Here is a 22,970-nt window from a genome sequence, read left to right on the forward strand (position 1 = left end):
CATTTAATAAGGATCAGACAGAATAGCAATGAATATAAGACATACAATGTACTATATGATAAATTTGAATGTAAAAGCCATGTTTATTATTAAATATGACTAACTTAAAAACATGAAGCCAGTTTTTGTTAAAGTGCTGCTCACCCAAGACTCTGGGATAAAAAAAAAAAAAAATCACCCCAGGGTGATGTAAAATGAAAAGATTACAGGGCAAAGATGGTAACATATATGACAGGCACTACCAAAAAAAGACAAATTGTTCTTTAATTAAATAATGCCATTCTCAAGTGATATAGAACAGTCATCTTGACAGAATTACTTTTTTGTATAAATATTCATAAATTAAAAATGTGTCCAGATATGCCAAAGAGTGGCAAACCACGCCTTACAACAGCGGCTTGACGCCTACTTAGGAAAACACTAAAATCCTCTTCTGTTGAAAGGCATCTACTTCTCTGGTGTGCACGAACAAGGTTGCTGAGACACTTGCCTCTCTTACCTTAGAACAATGTACATAGTAACAATGCATATACATCTTACATTGGGGAGGTCATAAAAGTTAGGACATAATCATCTTTTGATGCAATAAGAAAATAAATAAATAAAAAAAATTAAATACTGTTACCTGATGTTTGGTATTGACAAATCAGTAGTGTCAACTTCACATGCGAAGGAGAGCAGAATCTGATTTTGTTTTTAAATGTTTAATATGTCATGGTATTTGGGCTAAAGACATTTAAAATAGTAAATGCTTCCTTTTTGCTGAAAGGAGTATACAATCACCATCAAGCTGCTGTGGTAATTAATTTTAAGCTGGGGTGAAGTGACCTTTTGGTCCATGGCACACGTTACATCTATCACATTTCTGTCAAACAAACCTGGCGAGGTTTCATGTTTATATACTACAATACACACTGACCAAGCTGTCAGGCCCTCACAGTTTTTTTTAGAAAAATATCTACATTTGTCCTCATGGATGTCAAAATGTTACACCATCATTTGTTTAAAAAAAAAAAAAAAAAGATGCACATTCATACTGTGAAGTTATTAGGAAAATACTCTCGCAAGTAAACTATAGAAAGATAAAATACACTTCAAAAGTATGTGGGTCGTTTGTTTACAATATTCTATAAAGTGCAGAGAAATCCTAAGGAGAGGGGAACGCCACCCCAGAACAGTTTAGTTACAGCAGCTTTTGCATAGCAACACTCAGAGGAAGCAGGGTGTGTCCGTTTCCTCAGGAGAAGGGTGGAAGAGGATCTTCAGATGCAGAGTGTGTCTTGGCCATAAGTCTGCTTTCTTCAGGAATGGTTGCTGATGCCAAATCGCCATTAAGTGTGTTTCCTGAACAGTGAAGAGGTCCTGCGGAAAGTGGTTGACAGGTTAGACATCTAAAGAACGCTGACCCCCGGCCTCGGTGAACAGACATCTCAGGTCTGTTCAGAGAAACGAAATTCCACTGGTTTCCTGACAACCTTTTGTTTGATAAAGAAACGCACTTTTCCATCACTAATAGTCACGAGGAGAAACTTCAGCATGGCTAAGGCAAGTTTTGTAATTAGTAGAGGCAGAATTGTGTTTCCTACGCTGCCAGAAGCAAGGCTGGCACATTACGGGCCACCAACCTGCTGAGAGGAATTTAAGCCAGGTACTGCTTTTTCAGCCTGATGGTCCTTATGCCAGTAGTATATTCTGATAAACAAAAATTTAAAAAAATAAATAAATAAATACCTGATTTTTCCACGATCACCCATTTAGTAATAGAACTGACCCTTTGTGGGCAAAACCAGCAAGACGTCTTATGTCCGAAGACCCCCTCCCCACATGGCTCACAGCTGCCAGTGATGAACAGACAAATGAGAGTATTGTTGACTCATCCCAGGGTAGCTGCACTTCCCATGCGTTGTCTGATTTACCAAGGCTCCCCCACAATATTTGTCTTCTTTTATTTATGTTTATTTACTTAGGTTTTGTTCTTGGAGACAAGGCCTCAGTCTGTATCGCAGGGTAGCCTAGAACTCAGGACACACCTCTCCAACTGAGCTCAAACTCATACCAATCCGCTTAACTCAGCCTCCCAAGAGCCACTACGCCTGTTCTGTTCTACTTTTCTGATCTTTAAAAGCAAACTTTCAAAACCAAAAGCACCTCACAAGAATATTCTCATAGAGCAATATTCTCATACAGAATGGGAGCTCAGGGTCACACTACACTCAGGGTTCATGGTTTCAAGGCCCATCACTGAATAAATCAGGCATGGTGGTGGTAGAGGCAGGAGGGTCAGGAATTAAGTCAGCTTCTTATGCACAGAGTTGAAGACCAACCTGGACTACAAGATACTATCACCAAAAGAACAGCCAGCTGATAATGGCAATATACACATTACTAATATATACAATATATTAATTCTCTGCTTTGTCAACTAAACTGTTAACTTAAGCATAAAGAGAAAGAAACTGAAGGGTGACACTTGTCACCTTGCCACTGGCTTAAGGTAAACTGAAACATACATCTGCATGATATGTATGTGTGACTCATTTGAAACAGTCCTAAGGTCTGTCTGTCAGATGTACTGGGCCAGGAGGCTGAAGATGATGCTCCACCATTAGAGAGAGTTTTGGGTGACTGTCTCTGTCGTTTTCTCATTTTGGAAGCTGTTAGCTTGCACTCCTTGTTTACTTAGGTAATTAATTTTATTCCTTCTCAATTCTCTGATGGTGTTGAAGTCCAGATAGTTTAGTTTTACAATTAAGCTTACTTGTTTAGGGGTTAAGATGGTTTTAGGTCTAGATAGACGTTTTTAAGTTGATAGAGATACAATAGATACTGGTTTACATTAAGAATTTTAGACTCACCAAGATAGGAAAGATGTTTTTTTCAAGGATGCCAAATACAAATAACCAAAACACTATAAATGTAACATTTATATAATTCCTGATCGCCTTGTGGTACTTCTTGCTATATGTAGCTTATTGTATATATGTGTAATACTATAAATGTATATCTAAAAAAAATTTTTTTTAAATAGAAGTTAAATCAGAAAAAAAAAAAGAGAGAGAGAGAATGAAAGAAACAGTCCTAACAACTAAACAACTAAGCTAGTGAATGTTTTGCCTTCTAAATATCTAAAAATGACCCAGGTATGGTAGTGTGTGCCTTAATCCCAACACTGGGGAGGTAGAAGCAGGATTGCCGGAAGTTCAAGGTTAGCCTGGTCTACATAATAGGTTACAAGCCAGCCAGAGTTATATAGAAAGCAAAACCGGCTAAGGAGATGGCGGCACTTAAGGTGATTGCTGCTTAACCAAAAGGAACCCGCTGGCTAAGAGATTAGCCATATCCGTGAGCTCTGTGCTTGATTACTGACCCTGCCTCAAAAACAAAGTGAAAGCTGAGCACAGTGGCACAAGCCTTTATTCTCAGCAGGAGGCAGAGGCAGGGGAATCTCTGAGTTGGAAGCCAGCCTGGTCTACAGAGTGAGTTCAGAACAGACAGGGCTACACAGAGAAACCCTATCTTAAAACACACACACTCCCAAAAGAAAAAAAGTAAAGAGTGAGGGAAGATTACCAACTCAGCCTTGGGCCCCCACACATGCAAATACACATATGCTTCACACACAAACACATTAAACAAAGAAAAAGGTTTTCAAATAGTATCTGAAAGTGGTCAGCAGCTCTGTTTGGAATCCACGCTAGTCTCCCTCCAGCCGAGCCTGCCTAAGTTTCTAGGTAAGTGAAGAAAGGCCACTGGTTTTTCATCTATTCAAAACCACAGAGGAAGCTGGGAGTGGGGGCACACACCTTTAATCCCAGCACTCAAGGAGGCAGAGGCAGGTGGATTGCTGTGAGTTCGAGGCCAGCCTGGTCTACAAAGTAAGTCCAGGGCAGCCAAGGCTACACAGAGAAACTCTGTCTCCAAAAAAGCAACAAAACAAAACAAAAAAAATACCAAAACAACCGCAGAGGCCCAAGCACCGGCTCATCCTACCCTCTGACCAGCTGTCTGGAGAACTAGCCCCATTGAGTCACTTCCATAGGCAAGTCAGACCCATGTTCCAGACAACTGTGGTGCCCAGTGAACTCCTGAAGAACAATGTGTCCCTTCCTCAGGAACGCTCCCACATGCTTCACAGGAGGTAACGAATCGAACCAGTAGCACTCTAGTCACTGAGACGTTAGCATAGGACATTGTGTTCGCTGAAAACCGTGGTCCCCGCAATCAAACGAGGTACATCCTGACCCACTGAGAAAAACCTTGCTCCCCAGAGGGAAGTATGAATCTTAACAGAAATCACGAGGCTTTCCTAAAGCCTCTGAAGCAAGGGAGAAAGGTACAGAGATGGGTGTGGCCTTAAAACAGCCACACAAAATCACCTTCTTTAGCCATTTTAAGGCAGATAAATCATGTAACGTAGCCAATTTCTCTGTCAATTTAGACCTTTACTTTCCTCTAGCATTCTACCTACAATTAGTGATTTTTCTGTAATACTTCAAAATGGAAACGTCGTGAGAATAAAGTTATATTCAATAAATATGTCTCTAAGAGAAAGTGTCTACCAGTGATCTTCAGCACTCTTACCAGAATAAACAGAGGACTAGAGCTACCGGGAAGAGCACATGCAGACATCTGTGGGACTGTGGGGGTTCACTTCGCTCTGAGGAACCCACCTAAGAGCAAGGTGCCCCAATGACATCCAATGACAGTATGCTTCAGAAACTACAAGGACCTGCAACAGCTTGGCTGCAGTGGCCAAAGGAAGAGACAACTGTGGAACTCACTGTCTGGGTCTTCAGGGGGAACGTCATTACAAGAGTCCGTGTCCGAGTAGGTTCTGTGGCGTCGCTGAGGCAGTCGGTGAAGGACAAATGCTGGTTCTCTGATGGAGCAGCCACTCCTGCACATTAAATAAAAAGGGTTAGGCTATGGGACATTAAAGCAGGAAAAGACCGTTACCCTCACTGGGACTTCAATCGGCTTCTCTATAAACAAACGAGGAGCTCTTCCTGTGCTTGCTGTCTTAGCTCAGCAACGTGTCACTCATTCAGGAGGGAAGTGTGGAGGCAAATGGGTCTACTTGGAATTCAGTAACTCAGAGGCCACGTTCTAAACCGGAAGAGGGTGCAATGAAGCTGCAGACTATCTGAGAACTAAGTTATGGGTTTCACAAGTATACATGTCTAATGTCAGCCTTTAAAAAAAAAAAAAAAAAAACAGGCTGAAGGGGAGGCCAAAAACTTGAGAGATGTTCAGATGGAAGCTCACTGACAGCAGAAACAGAAGGGCAAGGTGGTGAAATGGAGGCTAGAAAAGACATTTTTTTCAGGGCTAAGTATGCTTAGGGTGTTTATCTAGCACACATGAAGCCCTAAGTTTGAACCCCAACACTGCCTAAACCAGAGATGGTGGCTCTGGTGGCACTGTACTCCCAGCACTAACAAAGTTAAGGGCAGGAGGATCAGGGTTAGGCATGCTGGACCTTGTATGAGACCAGCCTGTGCTACATAAGGCCCTGTCACCAAAACAAAACTGTTTTTTAAAAAATCAGTCTAGAGCTGGGTGTGATGGCGCACGCCTGTAATCCCAATACTCAGGAAGGCAGAGGCAGGCGGAGATCTGTGAGTTTGAGGCCAGCCTGGTCTACAAAGTGGGTCCAGGACAGCCAAGGCTACACAGAGAAACTCTGTCTCAAAAAACAAAAACAAAAACAAAAACAACAAAAATCAAACAAAACAAAACAAACTCCAAAAAACCAAAATCAGTCTACAGGCTAGAAAGATGGCTCAGCACTTAAGAGCACTGGCTTTAAAAAAAAAATTAAAAAAAAAAAATCCAGTCTAAAGAGGCAAATACAGAAGCAAACCCCTACTATCTAACCACATCTCGGCTTCTGCTTCATGTCTGCTCAATATCATTGTACAACCTTAAAAAAAATATTATTTTTTAATCTTTTTGTAACTCATTTTCTAAGGAAAAATGGATAAAAATACAACTTAGAAACCTTTCTATCATCAAAATAAATGTTTGCCATCGAATGATTTAGCTTCCATTGTTCTGTAAAGTCCAGCTGCTAAAATGCCTTATATACCTAGAGTTGGAGAGATGGCTCAGCAGTTAAGAGCACTGATTGCTCTTCCAGAGGACCTGGGTTCAATTCCCAGCACCTACAATGGCCACTCACAGCAGTCTGTAAATCTAGTTTCAAGGGATCTGACACCCTCACAGAGACATACATGCAGGCAAAACCAACGCACATAAAATAAAATTTAAAAAGTAAGAAACAAGCAAATGGAAAGAAAAGAAAAGAAAAAAGCTGTGGTTTTCATTTTTGTTTCCTTTAATGCTTTATACCCTGACAGGGATGGTTATATATAAATTATTGGCTTCCTCTAAGCCAATCAATTCAACAAGGATTATATAGTTACCAGGGAAAAAGGCAAAACAATAGCAAGGCTCTGGACTTACTAGTCAGCGTGGAGAAATAAGTGCTAAGGAAACTTAATTTCCTCACTTGCCAGAGAACAGAAGAGGACGTGGCCAGCATCTGGGCAGGGCATGCCTAGGAAGCACAGTGTCCCAACAGCAGGGCAAACTTTTTACAGCATTAATATGAATATAGCTTCTGTCCGTCACTGAGCTTTCTCAATAGCAGTCTAGCATGAATACAAGGTTCTACAGAACGCCAAGACACAGTATCCCCAGTTGTAAACGTTCAACCTATCAAATACAAAGTTCTCTCTACCCATCACTTGATATATTTTATTCCTTCTTTTTCTTTTACAAAATATGTCGCTTGGTGGCAAGTACGTTCACCTGCTGAGCCCTCTCAGCGGCCCGTGCTTCTTGATATTAGTTCAAAAGCCCAAGAAGCCGCAACAGCCAGTAGGGCGCCACCTTGGGCTCCCTTTCCACACTCCTCTCTGAAGCCAGGCCCTGACCCAAGGACTACCAGAGCTACGCCATGCAGAGCTGACATCCACAACAGCTGGCCTGGCCTGAGGACGCTGCTCCGACGGGATTTAGTCGGAAGGAATGGTTGGTTTACCTCTCCGAGCTGCAGGAACCAGGGTGGCTGGCAGAACGCTTCATCTAGAGATGTGAAACAGAAAAAGGCCTTAGCTCGATCTTTAGTCAGCGAGAATAAGGCACCTCTAATTTATTCTCATAATTAACGTAAATGTATTCAGAGAACTAGATGCCTGGAGAACACACTTATCTTCTATAGGCTCAGGCCACAACCTCAACACAATGTCAAACTTTCTCCCTAATAACGAGTAACTGAAAATTTCTCAACACAAAGCAAAATAATGGTACAACTCTGATCATGTATGTATTGTGTAACAGGTAAAAGTATAAAGAATAGTAAATACATAACTAATCTAAAAACCATTTTTATTATAGAATCTGGCAAACCAGAAAATACTCTTAATAAATGTCTTTTCCTCTCTATTCTAAAGGGCACAGATAGAGCGTGGCAGTAAAGCTTTTCTTTGCCACTCATCATCAGGCAGCGTCCGTACACTGGAGTACCGGTGCGGCTTGCACGGAGGGCAGCGTTAGTACGCAAAGTCTGTAAAGAACTCAGGAAAAACCCTAAACCTCAAACAGGTCTCTGAAGTACGTGTTCAAACAAGCAATGGGCTGAGGGTGCAAGCTCGGGAATGTTTGCCCACCAGACAGGACATATAACAGCAGTCCAAATGACATGATGTTAAAAGGAGAAAAAAAAATGTCTGATTAAGCAGAACAGGTAATAAATACAATGAACACAAACATAATTTAAAAGATCCAACTTGCCCACCAAAAAAAAAGGGGGGGGGGGTTAGTACTAATAAAACAGATTATTTCAGTTTAACAAGGTGACAGGAAACCTGTTTATACTAAAGGTTTAACATGGCTTATATACACGGACCCACATCTAACATGTTGTATAAATGCCTTCTGTATTTGCAGGGTCAGCTGCCAGCTAACAAGAACCCCAGTTGAAGTGATGGCGGATATCTCTAGTTACAATGACAGGCATGAAGTTAAGGTGGACACTAACATCTGTTTTCACAGTCACCCCCCTTAGAACTGGTCACCTCCAAGGGACTGGGGAGACAGACACTCCGCAGTGTGGGTGAGTATGAGTGTGAGTGTGTGCTACTCACAGGCAGGACCTGAGCTTGCTTCCCAGAGCCCACATGGAGTAGCTCACAACCAGCTGTGGCCTGGGTCCTAGCGGAGGATCCCTGCCTGCCTGAGACAGAAAAACCTCATTCACTAAATCAATTGAACTGTCCCCAGTCCATGTGACCAAAAGGCTTACTTGCACGGACACTATTGGTCCAGCACTCACTGACAAGGATGAGACTCAGATGCAGGACGTGACCTTTACTCCCTCTCCGTGACCGCCCTCACTGGGGTGGGTGAGAGAACACGGGAGTGAGCTTGCTCTCGGCACAGTCGTCATCTCGTAACTGCTGAAACATAGCCAGGTGCACTCCTCCTCCACAGAGAGGCTCCTAGGCCCACTTCATGAAAACAGTGCAGCACCCTCAGACCTCATCTCACCACAGGCTGCTCCGCAGGGCATGCCGGAGAGGGCGTGCCCGCCGGACAAGCACAAAGAGTTTGCCAACGGCAAAGTGCTTGGTGTGCAGAGTCATGAAAAGAACTCACATTGAGCACCAACATTAGCGCCTCGGACACTGCACAGTGACCTTCTGACACAGAGGACATTTCACAGAGGAACTAAATAGCTTGCTTACTCAGGGAATTCAAATGCTGATGGCAGAACACTTCCCACTGGAAGTTTCCAGCTTTGCTGACCGGCAACCCCTCGAGAATAAGACGTCACTCTATTACAATGCTTTTACCAAGCACACACCAGTGCCTAGCTTTCTCTCTCCCAACACACACTGCACTAAAATGCTTTCTGCACACACAGGCAAATGGCTTAGAGTGGCCATTCTCAGCCCTTCAAAATGGAGAGATCAAAGCATTGTAAGTGCCTGTGCTGCACCTCCCAGCTGAGAGGGCCCGTTACTAGCACAGGTCAAAGCAATTCAACCTATGCACTACTTCCTTCCCCATTCCCCACTACTTCCTCTGCACTTACCACTACTTCCTCCCCACTCCCCAATACTTCCTCTGTACTTCCCACTACTTCTTCCACACTTCCCACTACTTCCTCCACACTCCCCAATACTTCTTCTGCACTTCCCACTACTTCCTCCACACTTCCCACTACTTCCTCCACACTTCCCATTTCCAGTCTTACAAAGAAAGCTAGGACATTGAGAAAAGAGAGGCTAGGCCTGGAGAGATGGCTCAGTGGTTAAGAATGCTGCCTGATCTTCCAAAGGTCCTGAGTTCAATTCCCAGAATCCACACCGTGGTTCACAACCATCTGTAATGTGATATGATGCCCTCTTCCGGCCTTCAGGTGTACATGCAGGCAGAACATTGTGTATATATATAATAGTAAATAAATGAATCTTTAAAAAAAAGAGAGCGAGAAAGAGAAAAGAGAAAAGAGAGACTGAGAGCAACAGAAGAATGAACACACACGCACGCACGCACCAATTTTAATTTCACCCATACGTATATTGCTAGAAGAAAAACAAGAAGTTCCAACCATCTGAACAGGAGAGGGCGACACAGGAGACACCAGGGGATCCGGATGAGGCAGTTGAAACATCTCGGGCTTAAACTTTGAGTTCGCTATCTTCACGCACTCCTCGAGGGTCGTGAGGAATGTATTACAGGTGGCACTGAGTAGGGAGGAGGCTTCGTTCATGTTCTGGAAAATTACACATAAGCACTGAGCAGACTCAGGGAAATCAGGCACATCCCGAGAATCAAGTGAGGAAATTAATTAAAGCTAACAAACATCACCAGGAATCCCAGCACTCAGGGAGGCAGAGTCGGGTGGATCTCTGTGAGTTAGAGGCCAGCCTGGTGTACAAAGAGTCCAGGACAGCCAGGGCAACACAGAGAAACCCTGTCTCAAAAAAAAGGGGGGGGGGGGGGGGAAGCTAAGAAATCTCTTGTCACTAAAATGGAAAATAAACAAGAAAACAACAACAACTCAGCAGTTGTCTACTGTCATACAACTGGCCCAGAGAACTCAGGTCACAATGCTTCTTTGCGATTCTTCCTGAGCCTTGTCCCCTAACTATCGAGTGGCTGCAGAGACAGGCCTTGATGCCCAAGCATGGAGAGAGAACTCAGGAAGCGCTGTAGAGGACACAGCAGGAAGCTCCGACACCTACAAGTGACTCTGGGATGCTGCTTCTGGGATGTCATCTGAAGGAGCTTAGGCTAAGGATGCCCCAATGCAGTCCATGGCAGACTCTGACCCCACGCAGAGGGATCCGAGGGAAAAGCAGTACCTCAACACTGGGAGATGGGCGCTTCTCATCGTGGTGAACAAACTCCTGCACCGTATGAACCTGCTGCATCAGGAGGTCACAGTAGAGGCGAAGTTCCGACATTTTGGTTTTCAGAGACTCACTGGTCTCACTTATTTCTAAAAGAAACACATACAATTATCAAGCTACGTCGTTTTCATATCCTTTGGTAATATAATAAAAAAACACATTTAAAAAGCAGGCAACAGAAGCTAAGGGAATGGATCAGGCAACAATATGCTTGTTGCACAGAGATGAAGACCTGAGCCGCATCTTCAGAACTCACATAAAAAAAGTTGGGCCCGGTGGTGGTGTGTAATCCTAGCACTGGGACCCTCGGGCTTACTGACCAGCTGGTGTACCCTGTCACTGAGCTCCGGGTTAGCTCAAGACCCTGCTGGAGAGAGACTAAGGACTTCCAACATAAGCCTCTGGCCTCCACATGTACACATGTACGTACACGTACACACACACACACGCATGCACACACACATACAGACACACACAGATATACAGACACACGTACAACACACACGAGTCTGGGATTGGGGAGAGGTACGTGTGTGTGACCCATGTGAAGAGGGCAGGAGACGTCTCTAAGGAGCTGCTGCTTCTCCTGCCACCTTGTGAGACCCAGGGAGCATACTCTGGTCACCAGGCCTGTACACGCGCACCTGCGCTCACTGAGACACCTTGCTGGCCTGCGCCTGAGTGTTTTAGTTCACAGCGATCCCATCACATCTCACTCATTTCCTTCCACGTGAAGCCTCTCCCTCTCCTCTTGTGAACTGGCATTTTTCTTTTCCTCATACTTTTTTTCCCCCAGCTCTGGTATTAGTGTTTTTTTTTAATATATAAATTAATAACCTGTGAAATTCTAACATATTAAAAACAGCAGTTCACCTACCTACGTACCAAATGCTTCTCCAGGAATCAGCTCCCTCCAGCTTTGCTTGGTGTACATTCTATATACTCACGTTGCTGGCTTTGGGGTAAGAAAAGCTGCTGCACACCAACACCTAACAATTCTCTTCCTCTCGGTTCCATTTTCACAGTTTACTGTTCCCCCAAATTTTAGTGCAGTGCTTACTTTCTTGTCCTTAGGGACTGTGGACACACTACACATCCAGCCAGCCTCCTTGCCATTTACCAGCCATTACCTTTAAAGGCAGAAATAAAAGCTATGGAGGAAGAAAAAACGGCAGCTACACAGTCAGCAGACGCTGGCCTTTCTAAAGTGGCTAAGCCAAGCCAGGGCTACTGCTTCCTGTCAGAAAACAGCAAGGCAGCACTCTGCATATCTGATCTAAGCCAATCATTCCCAAATTTAATTACATTGGGGGGTGGGGTGGGGTGTGCATGCGTGTGTGGTGGCATGAATATACATGTACACCAGTGTCAGAGCCAGAGGTTGACATCAGGTGTCAAAGCCAGAGGTTGACATCAGGCGCCTTTCCTTGATTGTTCTTCTACTTTACTGACTGAAATGGACCTCTCACTGGGCCCGGAGCATCCTGTACAGCTAGTCTAGCTCCACAGGGTACCACTGGGGTCTCCTGCATCCATCCACACAGCAGGCAGACACACCCACGCGGCTTTATGTGGATTCTGGTAGGCCAAAGCCCAGTTCTCAAGCACTTCCCTCACCGAGCCACCTCTCTAGCCCCTGTGCCTTAAAAATAAACAAATAAAAATGGCGACTTATACGCAGTACAAATTTATTCCTTTAAATGTATAGTTCAGTGACAAGTAAGAATATTCAAATGCTATGCAACCACGGCCACTGTCCACCTACATAAATTCTTATTTTTTTCCCAACAGACACTCTGTACCCACTAAACACTAGCCTAGTCTTCCTCCATGTAAGCACTAATACCACTATTATTCTTTCTTCCTTCCTTCCTTCCTTTTTCTACTTTACTAATTTAGACAGCTTCGTCATCTTATTTAGGTATTTACTTATTTAGACAGTCTCAAAATCCCCTTCCTGAGAATTCTAATTGAATCCATCACCTCTGGGGTCCGCTCTCCTTTCTGTCTATATAAATCTCACCATGCTTGGTATTTGAAATGAGAACAATCATGACAGGCCTGCTCACTAAGACTATGCTTTTAAAGTTAAGTTGTAATATGTGCCACAGTTCCCTTCCTCTTTAAGGATGAATAATATTCCATGGCACAGGCACCACATCTGTTTATTTATCCAGGTATCTGTGATTATTTGGATTACTCCTGTCCTTTAGCTACTACTTGTCCTAATCTTAGCCGTACTTTATCAATCATTTTTCTTTTACATAAATTCATATATTTTCTAACATCTACAACTTTGTAGTTTTCACAAAGTTAGCTTAAGATTGTTTTTAATTTTTAAAAATTATTTATATGCATATGTGTGTACAAAGTCAACCTCAACAACGACGTCCCCCTCTTCTGAGAAAGGGTCTCCCACTGACCTAGAGCCCACAGAGGAAGCCACGCTGGCCGGCCAGTGAGCTCCCAGGATCCTCCTGTCTCCAGCCCCTCAGGGCTAGGATTCGAAGTATGTGCCTCCTTGCTTTTGCTCTTTATGCGAGCGCTGGGGACTAAATTCAGATCCTGTTAACTAAGGACAGTTTCCCATAGCATTAAACCTCCTTGTAAGCATTTCACTGGCCTCATAATGTACCATCTGGTCAAAGCACTGGCTACCAACTGATTCTCCTAAACCTAGACCTTCCTGTTGTTTACAAAGTTCATATTATGGTGATATATTTATATAAGTCTTGTACTGTAGAGAGATTAATCCGCAACAGGGCTACTCTAATGGAATGCAGACACAACCTTAGTACACACCTTTAATCCCAAAAATGAAGGTAAAGTTAGTTGGAAGAAAGAAGCAGCTGTGTTTGAAAGTGACTGATGTGTAATTGAGAGGCAGACAAAAGTGACGAATCAGAGATAGGACAGAATAGGATATGCCCAACTCTCAGGAGAACAGAGAGGAAAGAGAGGTGACTAACTTAAAAGGGAGCAGCAGCACAGATGGGGGCGGGGAGGGGACAGTTTTACCAGGACCATTTTACAGAGACAGTTGAAGAGAGAACAAGCTAGACACGGGTAAAGACAGATGAGCCAGAGAATGAGAAGGAGCCAGAAGTTTAGAACGGATTGCTAAAGTTAGTTTGAGACCAAGCAGAGCAATTCAGTCGTCGGAGGCTGAGAGAGTAGCCAGATTGAATCAGTCAGCTTGGAGAGAAGTTTGAGCCAGAAAGCTGAGTTGAACCAGTCAGCAAGAGCTCAAGAACTAGAAAGGGTGAGCTTATGCAGCAGTAAATCTCAGATGCTGAAAACATTCTAGGCCTAGACTGGATTGTACAGAGGCCAGAAGCTTCCAGGACTAGGTCTGGGTTAGCAGTAAGCTTCCAACTTTTATTCAGGCGAATAAAAGTTCCTCTTACATTCCACGTTAGAAATTTCCTTCTGATTCCTGAAAGTGGCCAGGTACACGTATGCTTACAAAGCAGCTGTGACAAAAAAACCTGTCGTCACCTTTTTCTTTTGCAGTCCTTGTGTCAGTCAAACACGCTTTGGAGCTCCCAAGGGCGACCAGCCACCTCTGTCTCTCGGCGGCATTTACGGCCTTCATGTAGAAATGCTGCTCTCCAGGAATGATTAACTCCATCCTTGTGTTGTCTGCTGAATGGACTGTGATGACACAAAGAAACACAGTTACAGACGCAAGCATCCGGAGGGGGTCACACCACACAGGAGTGGATGCTTCACACACTTAGAGGAAACTGAGGCTCAGCACACCACCAGGGCCACTCTCTAAGCCCCAGAGGCACCCTAACACCAACAGTGCCGGCATACAACCGTGAGACAGATGACTCACTTTTACTCATACCAGAATTTCAACATTGTCCGCAGCAAGACATCACTTCCCGGGGAAGAGGTGGGTAGGTGGGGGGACCACCCACAAGACCACTAAACCCAAGTACAAAGCGTTACTCTGAGAAATTAAACACCAGCTTCAGGACAGGGATGTGGGTTACCAGATCTTTTATTTTCATTTGTATGGCAGTTACTTGTTTGTCTATCTAACTACCTGTGATAAGGTCTTATATGTAGCTGAGGCTGGCCCGAAACTCACTATGTAAACTAGGCTATCCTCAGACTTTCTTCTTGGCTCTCCGGTACTAGGATTACGAGTGTGTGTCACCACAGTCATACAGTTCTCTCCAGATTAATTTACTGTGGCCATCTCCCTACATGTGTATAATGTACCTCTGCTGGGATTTTGATCATCAGATGATACCATTATCAGAAGTAAAACAGAGTGGGACGACAAATTTGCAAACTCATCACATTATACAAAGAACAGCTACAAATCAATATGAAAGAGCCAAGTTCAGAAAACAGGACAAAGACCTGAAAGGGGACAAAAGAGGACATGTAGGACATGGTCTCCGCCACTTAGGCACATGTTCGGCCCAAGAAATGAGCTCCTGACATCTTGTTAACATGAACAGTACACTTTATTGGAGTCCATTTTGGACATGAGGTATACATAACAGAGAGACTGAGCTCATCCCCCTCCCCCACACATACAACAAGGAAAAGTGGGCATTTACAGCCAAGGAGCACATGGGAGGGTTGAAGAGCTGAACATTATTAAGAACTCTCCATGGCCAAAGAGATCCAAGAAGAGCCACCTAGCATGTGCAGGGCCTTGGGTCCAGTCCTGAGACTGTCTGTAATTCCAGTTCCATAGGATTCAACACCCTCACACCAATACCACAAAATAAAATTAAAAATTAAAAATGAGGAAGAGGAGGAGAAGAAGAGCAGCAGCAACTCAGAGCAAGGAAAAAAAAAAAAAAAAGAAACACGGAAAAAAATCTTTCTTCCCTCCTTGGCTAATCTTACATAGAATTGAAATAAAATCATGCCAACAGTATCAATCCTGCCCTGGAAATGTAGTGCACATTCACCTCAATAAGCAAATGCGTAGGACAAGAGGATTCTTCTAGAGGTTTGCTGGCTTTGAGCAAGCCCCCATGCAGGACTGAAGTGTTCAAACTCTGAGGGGACAGGAGAAAGGCCTGGAGGGAATTGAATGTTAATTCCTCTGGTGCTGGCTCCTTGAAGAATTTCAATCTCCTCATTATCATTTTATCTGATTTCACTCTACCCACCTTCACCCACACACTCCTGCCACAGGCAAGAATGCGCCATGGTCTGTGAGAGAGAGCGCCATGAGAAAGACAACTTCCCCTTTGGGAAGAAAAGGAAACCATCTCTATCACCCAAGAACACTCAACTCCAGTCAGCGGGAATCCAAACTTTGAATTCCCTCCCCAGAGATAGCCTGCCTCTGCTACAGAGCCCAGCTCCAACCTTCCCAAAATCTCTCCATGAGGAAGAAACAGGACGCAGGTAGATACCACATGAAATCACCTGTCAAGTCACAGTGGAAAAAGCTAATTTGAATTTCAATGCAGGGGACATTTATAAATCTGTGTTCAATCATGTTATATGCTACCCTTGATTATTTAAAAAGAGGGCTTGGAAATGGGTAAATGATTGGGAACATGTGTTTTCCTCCCTGGGCGCAGGCTGCAGAGCCTCGGCTTCCTTACCTTTAATCTCACACACTGCCATCTTTATGCTCCCTTTGCTCCCTTTGCAGACGTCATCCTGTGAGTCATAGTAGGACAGGATTCCATTATCCAGAACGAACCAGCGAGGCTGCCAACCTACAAAGACCAGAATTCAAAACAAGTTAGCAACAGATTTCAACCATGCCGCATTAATTCTGGACTCTCACACAATGAAAGGTTTAACGGCCAACATTTGCCCAAAGTGTCTTTCGGTCTCTAGACAGATAAGGACTGTCTTTGTTCTAGCTCACAAACTTCTCTTCCACAACCCAGAAGACCACAGCCACAGCTCCATCCAAGCCCAGAGTAGCTGCCCCGCTTTCCTCCAAGAGAACAGATGGAGAATTAACATTTCTTTTCCAAAATGTCTGGAGCCAGCAGTGGTTCCAATGTCAGACTCTGGATTTGCATATGCATATGAGACACATGGAAAGTGGGACCCAAACCTAAAACCCGAAATCCATGTGCAGCTCATTCCTACTACCTATCATGGCTTCCCGTAAGAGTTTTGTTTCTGACTGTGCCCGGTCACACGAAGTCATGGGTAGTGGTTTCTACTTGCCAGTGTCCCTTCGGCACTTAAAAACAAAAAATCTTTGGGTTCGAGAGCATTCCAGATTAAGGTTGCTCATCTTGTAATGGGAAAAAAAAAACCTACAGGAAACGGAGGTTTTGCCGCCCCACCCCCACCCCCGTTCTGTTACCATTCCTGGTGGCTAACCTAAAGTAAATGTTTTCATCCCAGTTAAGTCTCTAAAACTTTTCTCCAAAACAGGTGATTGAACAAGTTGGCCAACTCTTGCATGTGCAGTACAGCCTTCCTTTCCTGACAGAAGATTTTGTCTTTAAGCAAATGCGCTTAGACACAAGAAACGTAAAGAAAAGCCCACCGTTTTAATGTGGACATGGTAACCTATAGAGAGAGCAGACTTCCAGCCGCCCTCCTTCCCTTCCGCTCTGCGACACAGCTAAGGCAGACGCGCTGTCAACTTCACTCATTCATTGACATTTCCCCAGCAACGGAAGCACACAGCTATCAGACTAGTTTCAAAAGCAAAGTCTGTACCCAAGAGTGAGGGCTTCCCCGAGTACTGGCCTCGCCATCCTGCCCCTGGAATCTTATCAAACTTGCTCCTAACAGACAGCAGCAGCTCACCCACTAACACCACAGTGGCCACGCCGGAAGCGAGGCACCTGTCCTTATTTTTCCCAACACTACGGAGTCACAATGCAGTGTGGGCAGTCTACACGTTGAGACGCGCCACCACTGGAACGCTCTGGCCACAGACTGCTAAACAATTTGTAAGCCCATGTTTTCCAGGTTCAGAAGACACCAAGAAGACCGGACACCTCGTCCTTAGACACTTGACACAAGACATAGAGCTGAGAGTTCACCGGCAACGCTTCTGAAGTGACAATGTTGTGTTACGGTGATAGTTGCCAAGTCAACAAACTCGTTAATGAGGCGCAGGCAGGCTGTATTGGTTACGCTAGTTGACTATGAGGACCCTTCTTAATACTTCAGAACACAGGGTTACTCCTGGTCAGGGAAAGCTGGGTGGTATAAAATGGAGACCGAGGTGCACCCTAGCGTTCTCTCACTGTTCTCTCCTGAGTTGGGACACAATGTCAGCAGCTGCCTTTGTCACTGCGACTTCCCAATAAGGACGAACTATAACCTGAACTGAGAGCAAATAAAGTCCTCTTATCCTAAGTTGCTTCTGTCAGAGTATTCTATCACAGCCGTAGGACACTGAGTCAATACAAACAAGTTAAATTATTCTTTCTACATCTTGCTTTTTAAAAAATGGGGGCACATTTTATACCCACACGTTCAGAAAAATAACTTCAGGCACCAAGAAAATACATGTTTATAAACACTGTATTCCTTAGGGAGGGCTGCCAAATTAGAGGAAAAGTTCCTGTGGTATGTGTACTTTACCTTGTCCCTCAGGGTTAGGGTTACACCCTAGCACACAGCAGGCGCTTTAAAAGAGATTGAGTCTTTCATGGCTAGAGAGACATCTGGGACTGCTGAGAGCTTATGCTGCTCTTCCAGAGGATCCAAGTTCGATTCCCAGCACCCACACCAGGCAGCTCACAACTGCCTTTAGCTCCAGCTCCAAGGATCCCATGCATTCCCTCACAGACACACACACACACACACACACACACACACACACACACACACACACACGCACGCACGCACAGAACTGTAAATAAATGAAGGAAGGGTGGGGCGGCAGTCATCAAATACAGCAAGCACACATCAAAGTCTAGAGAAAATTTAAATCATTAAAAAAAGGGGGGGGCATGGGGGCAGCACTTGCCTAGCGTGTGAGAGGAAATACAACAAAAGTAAATCTTAAATGTTATGTCTACAATGACTGAAAAAAATGAATTAATGAATACAATTATTCTCAAGATACTAATTCACCGTGGCAAACAAATTATAAAGAGGGGGTGGTGAAAATACGGTCTTCCACTTCCGGTCCACCTGGGCCTGTAAGCCAAATTCTGGTTTTCAAGAAGCGTTAGTGTGCGCTACTGCCTTATGATGATGCAACAGCTCTCCAAAACAAACTGTGAGCAAAATGACTGACTCATTTAGAATGTGGAGGGGCTGAGACAGCCACGCGGCCAAGTGTATTCCTCTGTCAAGCCTGTTCCTGTTCGCTACCTCCACAGACCTCTTTGAAGAAAACCTAACTTCCTCTAATTGAGCGACACATTTATAGTACAGTAAAGGGATTGGTGATTCCTTTTACTGAGAAAGGTTATTTCCTTTTTTTCAATTTCTACAAGCAGTTTTCCTCAAGCTACTAAATGTTACGATACACAGGCTATAAACAAACAAACAAACAAATAAATAAATAAAAATTAAAAAGTGGGAACACTGTCAATGCACTGAAGGGTCCTTAAAGATCAGTCAGAACAAACAGCTGTTCATCCTTGTGACCCAGGTGACACTAAATTGAACATGCCGTGGAGGCCAACTTTACATTTAAAAAACAGGATCACTCTGAACAAAAGACGGCACAAGCTCTACAATGCTTACTGGATGTTAAACTAAAATGAGCCATAAAAACTAAAGCCACAGTGTGTGTTGGTACTCAGTCCCACAGGGAGGAGGACCCCTCCCACAAGAGCGCAATCCACCCCAAGTGAAATTTCCCCTTCAATTATGACTCATGGCAGTAACTGCCCATTGCTCTGGGCCGTGCTGAAAATATTCCTCTGGCATTACTTCCAAAGAAACTATCTGTACCGCCACGCAGCACTCTGTGCTCGCTGCTGCCCCAATGAGAACTCTTAGAAAAAGTTTCTGCCTGATGTCTTACGCTTCCAATAAATACGTTCAGTTACATGATTGTTCGGCTTTTTCACTTGAACAGAAAATTTCAGTGTATTGTGAATATTAAACCACTTGCTATCGTAAATCTGGCTCTAGCCAGATACAAACAAGCATTTAGCCCTTACAGAATTTACCTGCAGGTTCCCACAAGGTAAGATAGGTGGACGCTAGTTGAGTCATCACAGCATGACTGAGGGGGTCAATACTTTGGGCAGACTGAGTGACTGTCCTTCCGTGTTGGAAGGTACCCCTGGGACAAAAACAGCTAACTCCCCAGGCCTTGAACAAACGGGATCCAGAATGAATCGTGCACTTGCTTTTAGTGTTGGTTATAGAGGAAATCACAGGATTTGAATTATGGGTGTTTTTTCAAAGCCAGACTCCCAATACCAGGGGCAGGGATATTGCTGTTGCTAATGATCCCATTTCTACACAAACAGCTTTCTAACTACATCATCAGTGAAACTTGCCTGCTCTTTTCTGTGTTGCACTTCCAACTATTTCTCACAATGACCCGCACGCACTCCCAAGGTGTTGAAAATGTGCTTCCTTCCGCTGTGTCTCGCGACGATTACCCGAATCCCCAAACCTCACTGAAAACCAGTCCCTAAGAACACTCGTCTCTGAACACGGCTTCCAACAGCACACTTGGTGAGCTCAGACAACCTCAACAAGTGGACTTTCAAACCAGTGTAAGAAACGGTAAAAGAATCAAATAAAAAAAAATCTTAAAATTAAATGAGTTGATATTCTCTGTCTCTGTCTCTCTCCAGTTAACAAAATGCTGTCCACAGAGCGCGGATAAAAGCAGACGTTTTAAGAACACACTTAAGAGTGAAGGGGAACTATTTTCAAGACACAAGGGACGTCGCAGGTCTCTGATGCGTGCGCAGGTTTCGGACGGTGCGCGGTCTCGAACTCCCGTACCCAGAGGCCCGGGATGGGCCCCACGAGGGACGAAGGAAGCCGGGTGGAGTGGGGAGGGAGATCCGGTGTGGAACTGAGTCCCGCGGCTTGAACAGGGGTGCCCGCTGCCCCGTACCTGTGAGATAGTTGGTCCACTTGTACAGAACCCCCTCCATGCTTCAGAGCCCGGCGCCGCGCATCCTCCTAGCCCGGCGCCGGCCGCGCTGCTGCGGAGGCGCGGGCCCGCAGCCCTCCGCCCCGACCCGGCGGCCCTCAGAGGCCCGGCCGGCGGGCGCCGCGTGCTGCACGGAGGCCGCCAGGCGCGGACATCCCCAGCAGGGGGACGGCGCGGCGACCTCCCCCCGCCCCGGGGCGACCCCAGCCCCCCGCCGCCGCTCCACCAAGCCCCGGCGCTGCCCTCCTGCGCGCCCGCCTTCCTTCTCCCCCGGGCTCCCGGTTTGTTTTCATTGACCCCGACGTCGCTTTCACTTCCTGGATGAAAGGGGCCGGCTCGGCCCGCGAAACCCCTCCCCGGCGGCGGCGGCGGCGGCGGCGGAGCTGCGGGACGGCCGCGCGCCCGAGGCTGCGCCGCGCGCCCCCGTGGACCAGCGATGTGGTCCCCGGTTCCAGGTCGCCCGGCATCCGGAACATCGCCGGCCGCCTGCGCACGACCCCCCCCCCCCCCCCGGGCCGCCCTGCCCCGGATGGCGGCCCAGGCCTCGCCTCCTTCTGGTCTTGTTACATAAAATCAAGGGCTGCCCGTGGCCAGTGCTCGCTCTCAGGGACAGGAGGAGGGTAGCTTCCAGGAAAAGCTGCCTGCAGCGGCCTGACACTGTAATCCCAGCTCTCTAGAGGCAGGAAGATGACCAAAGGCTAGCCTGGGCTACAACGTGGGACCCTTTCTTAAAAGAATGAAGGGGAGAGGGGACATAAAAGTAGTATGTAGGCTGCTAAGGCGCTTCCTCCAGAAGCTTCATGACCGAGTGTACCATCCTGGGGACCCACACAGTGGAAGAAGAGAACCCGATTCTATAAACTGCCCTTTGACATCTACACGTGGGCCATTCACACACGCGCGCGCGCAATTTTCTTTCAATGTTTTATGCCGTACATCGTGATGTATGTCTTTAATCTCAGCATTCAGGAAACAGAGGCAGGCAGATCTCTCTGAGTTCGAGGCCAGCCTGGTCTACATTATGAATTCCAGACCAGCCAGGGCTACAAAGTGAAACGTGTCACAAATAAATAAGATTAAAAAAGAAAGGGTTAAAATGGAACCAAGTTTTGGTTTGGTTTGTTTGGTTGGTTTTTTGAGACAGGGTTTCTCTGTGTAGCCTTGGCTGTCCTTGACTCGCTTTGTAGACCAGGTTGGCTTCTAACTCACAGGATCTATCTGCCTCTGCCTCCTTGAGTTCTGGGATTACAGAGATGTGCCACCCCGCCCGGCAGTTTTGTTTTTAAATAAAGGGCTTTTCTTGGATTTTCTTTCTTTCTTTCTTTCTTTTTTTAAGATTTATTTATTTAGTACATATACATGTACACCTGCAGGCCAGAAGAGGGCACCAGATCTTAGATGGTTGTGAGCCACCATGTGGTTGCTGGGAATTGAACTCAGGACTTCGAGGAGGAGCAGACAGTTGTCTAATTTTTTTTTTTTCAGTCTAACTTGGAAAAGAGTCTGTACACACTTCACAATTTTCAGAGTTGCCTTTTCCGAGAAGGCTGATGGAATAGAGTAATAATCTAGGTATTCAGTTGGTGAATTGATGGGCCGGTGGATAGTCAACAAATCACATATAGTTCATTAATAAGTGTAGAGCGTGTCTGGTGTTTATTGTAAAATTCAAGCTTTGTGCTGTTTGAAGGTTTTTTTCATACTAAAAGGAGAGGGGGACATATCAACATACTCCGTTAATCTCTGTTGCACATTAGCAGTGAGATTTGAGCAAAATGTTCGATAGACTTCCTGTCTGATGTGAATAAATTCCCATAGAAAAACAAACAAACAAACAAACAAACAAACAAAAAACTCTTCTCTGCTACAGGCCTTCAGATCAAGGGGGACCCCCAAGAGGTGGGGGACAGAAACGCAAGCTGGCTGCTGGAATCCTCTGTCCTGGTCAGGAGCCCTCAACTGTGTGTTCTAGGAGCCGCCAGGTTGCCTGTGACAGACACAGCCTGGAGTCCTTTTATCCAATACTCCGATTCCCCCAAATGCCCTTCAAGGACTTACCCCCCAAAGCATCCAGAGAAGAGCATCGAACCTATTTGTCACTTTCTTCCAAGAATGTCTGCCTCCACTGTGCCTGCCAAGTCCCTGGGGACCTTAGAGACCTTCTGCACCCGAAAAGAACAGCTGTTTGCATTTTGTATCAATTCCTTGGCCCAACTTTTTAATATTTTAAAATATTGTTTTAAAGACTTACAGTGTATAATCTTTTTTCTATAACCAATCGGTTCAATGTATTTTTTAAAATTTTGAAACCAAGCCATTAGGCCAAGCAATCAGTTGGCGGAGGTAGTGATATAAAGGCAAGATCAGGGCATCAAGTGGAAGGCCATAGAATTTTGCAGCATCTCCCAAATGCCTAGAAATGACCACCATAATGCCAGTTTTATTTCAGGAAATGCGGGCCTGGCTACTAAAAGCGGAAAAGCCCTGCGGTAAATGAGGGC

At 45.1% G+C, this 22,970-nt stretch overlaps 1 protein-coding gene across 1 annotated transcript; it reads right to left on the reverse strand.

Annotated features, from left to right (window-relative positions):
* Nucleotides 1-1,009: 1,009 nt before the first annotated feature.
* Plekha3 (pleckstrin homology domain containing A3) lies at nt 1,010-20,570 on the reverse strand. The gene is made up of 8 exons (XM_051166347.1): nt 20,431-20,570; nt 16,013-16,129; nt 13,923-14,078; nt 10,377-10,513; nt 9,620-9,784; nt 7,046-7,089; nt 4,782-4,897; nt 1,010-1,362 (listed from the first exon to the last, which is right to left on the reverse strand). The coding sequence occupies exons 1-8, from the start codon at nt 20,468-20,470 to the stop codon at nt 1,238-1,240; spliced, it is 900 nt and encodes a 299-aa protein (XP_051022304.1). The 5' UTR covers nt 20,471-20,570; the 3' UTR covers nt 1,010-1,237.
* Nucleotides 20,571-22,970: the final 2,400 nt, after the last annotated feature.

This window comes from Acomys russatus, chromosome 24 (genome assembly GCF_903995435.1).
Source record: "Acomys russatus chromosome 24, mAcoRus1.1, whole genome shotgun sequence".
In the NCBI taxonomy this organism is placed as follows: Eukaryota; Metazoa; Chordata; class Mammalia; order Rodentia; family Muridae; genus Acomys; species Acomys russatus.

What these genes read in the sequence shown, in the direction of transcription:
- Plekha3 (XM_051166347.1), bottom strand. Translation starts at nt 20,470, where the DNA reads ATGGAGGGGGTTCTGTACAAGTGGACCAACTATCTCACAG. An exon ending in GCCCATCTCCCAGTGTTGAG is followed by an intron (nt 9,785 to 10,376) that starts GTACTGCTTTTC and finishes GTAATTTTCCAG; the next exon opens with AACATGAACGAAGCCTCCTC. An exon ending in GGTTCCTGCAGCTCGGAGAG is followed by an intron (nt 4,898 to 7,045) that starts GTAAACCAACCA and finishes TTTAATGTGCAG; the next exon opens with GAGTGGCTGCTCCATCAGAG.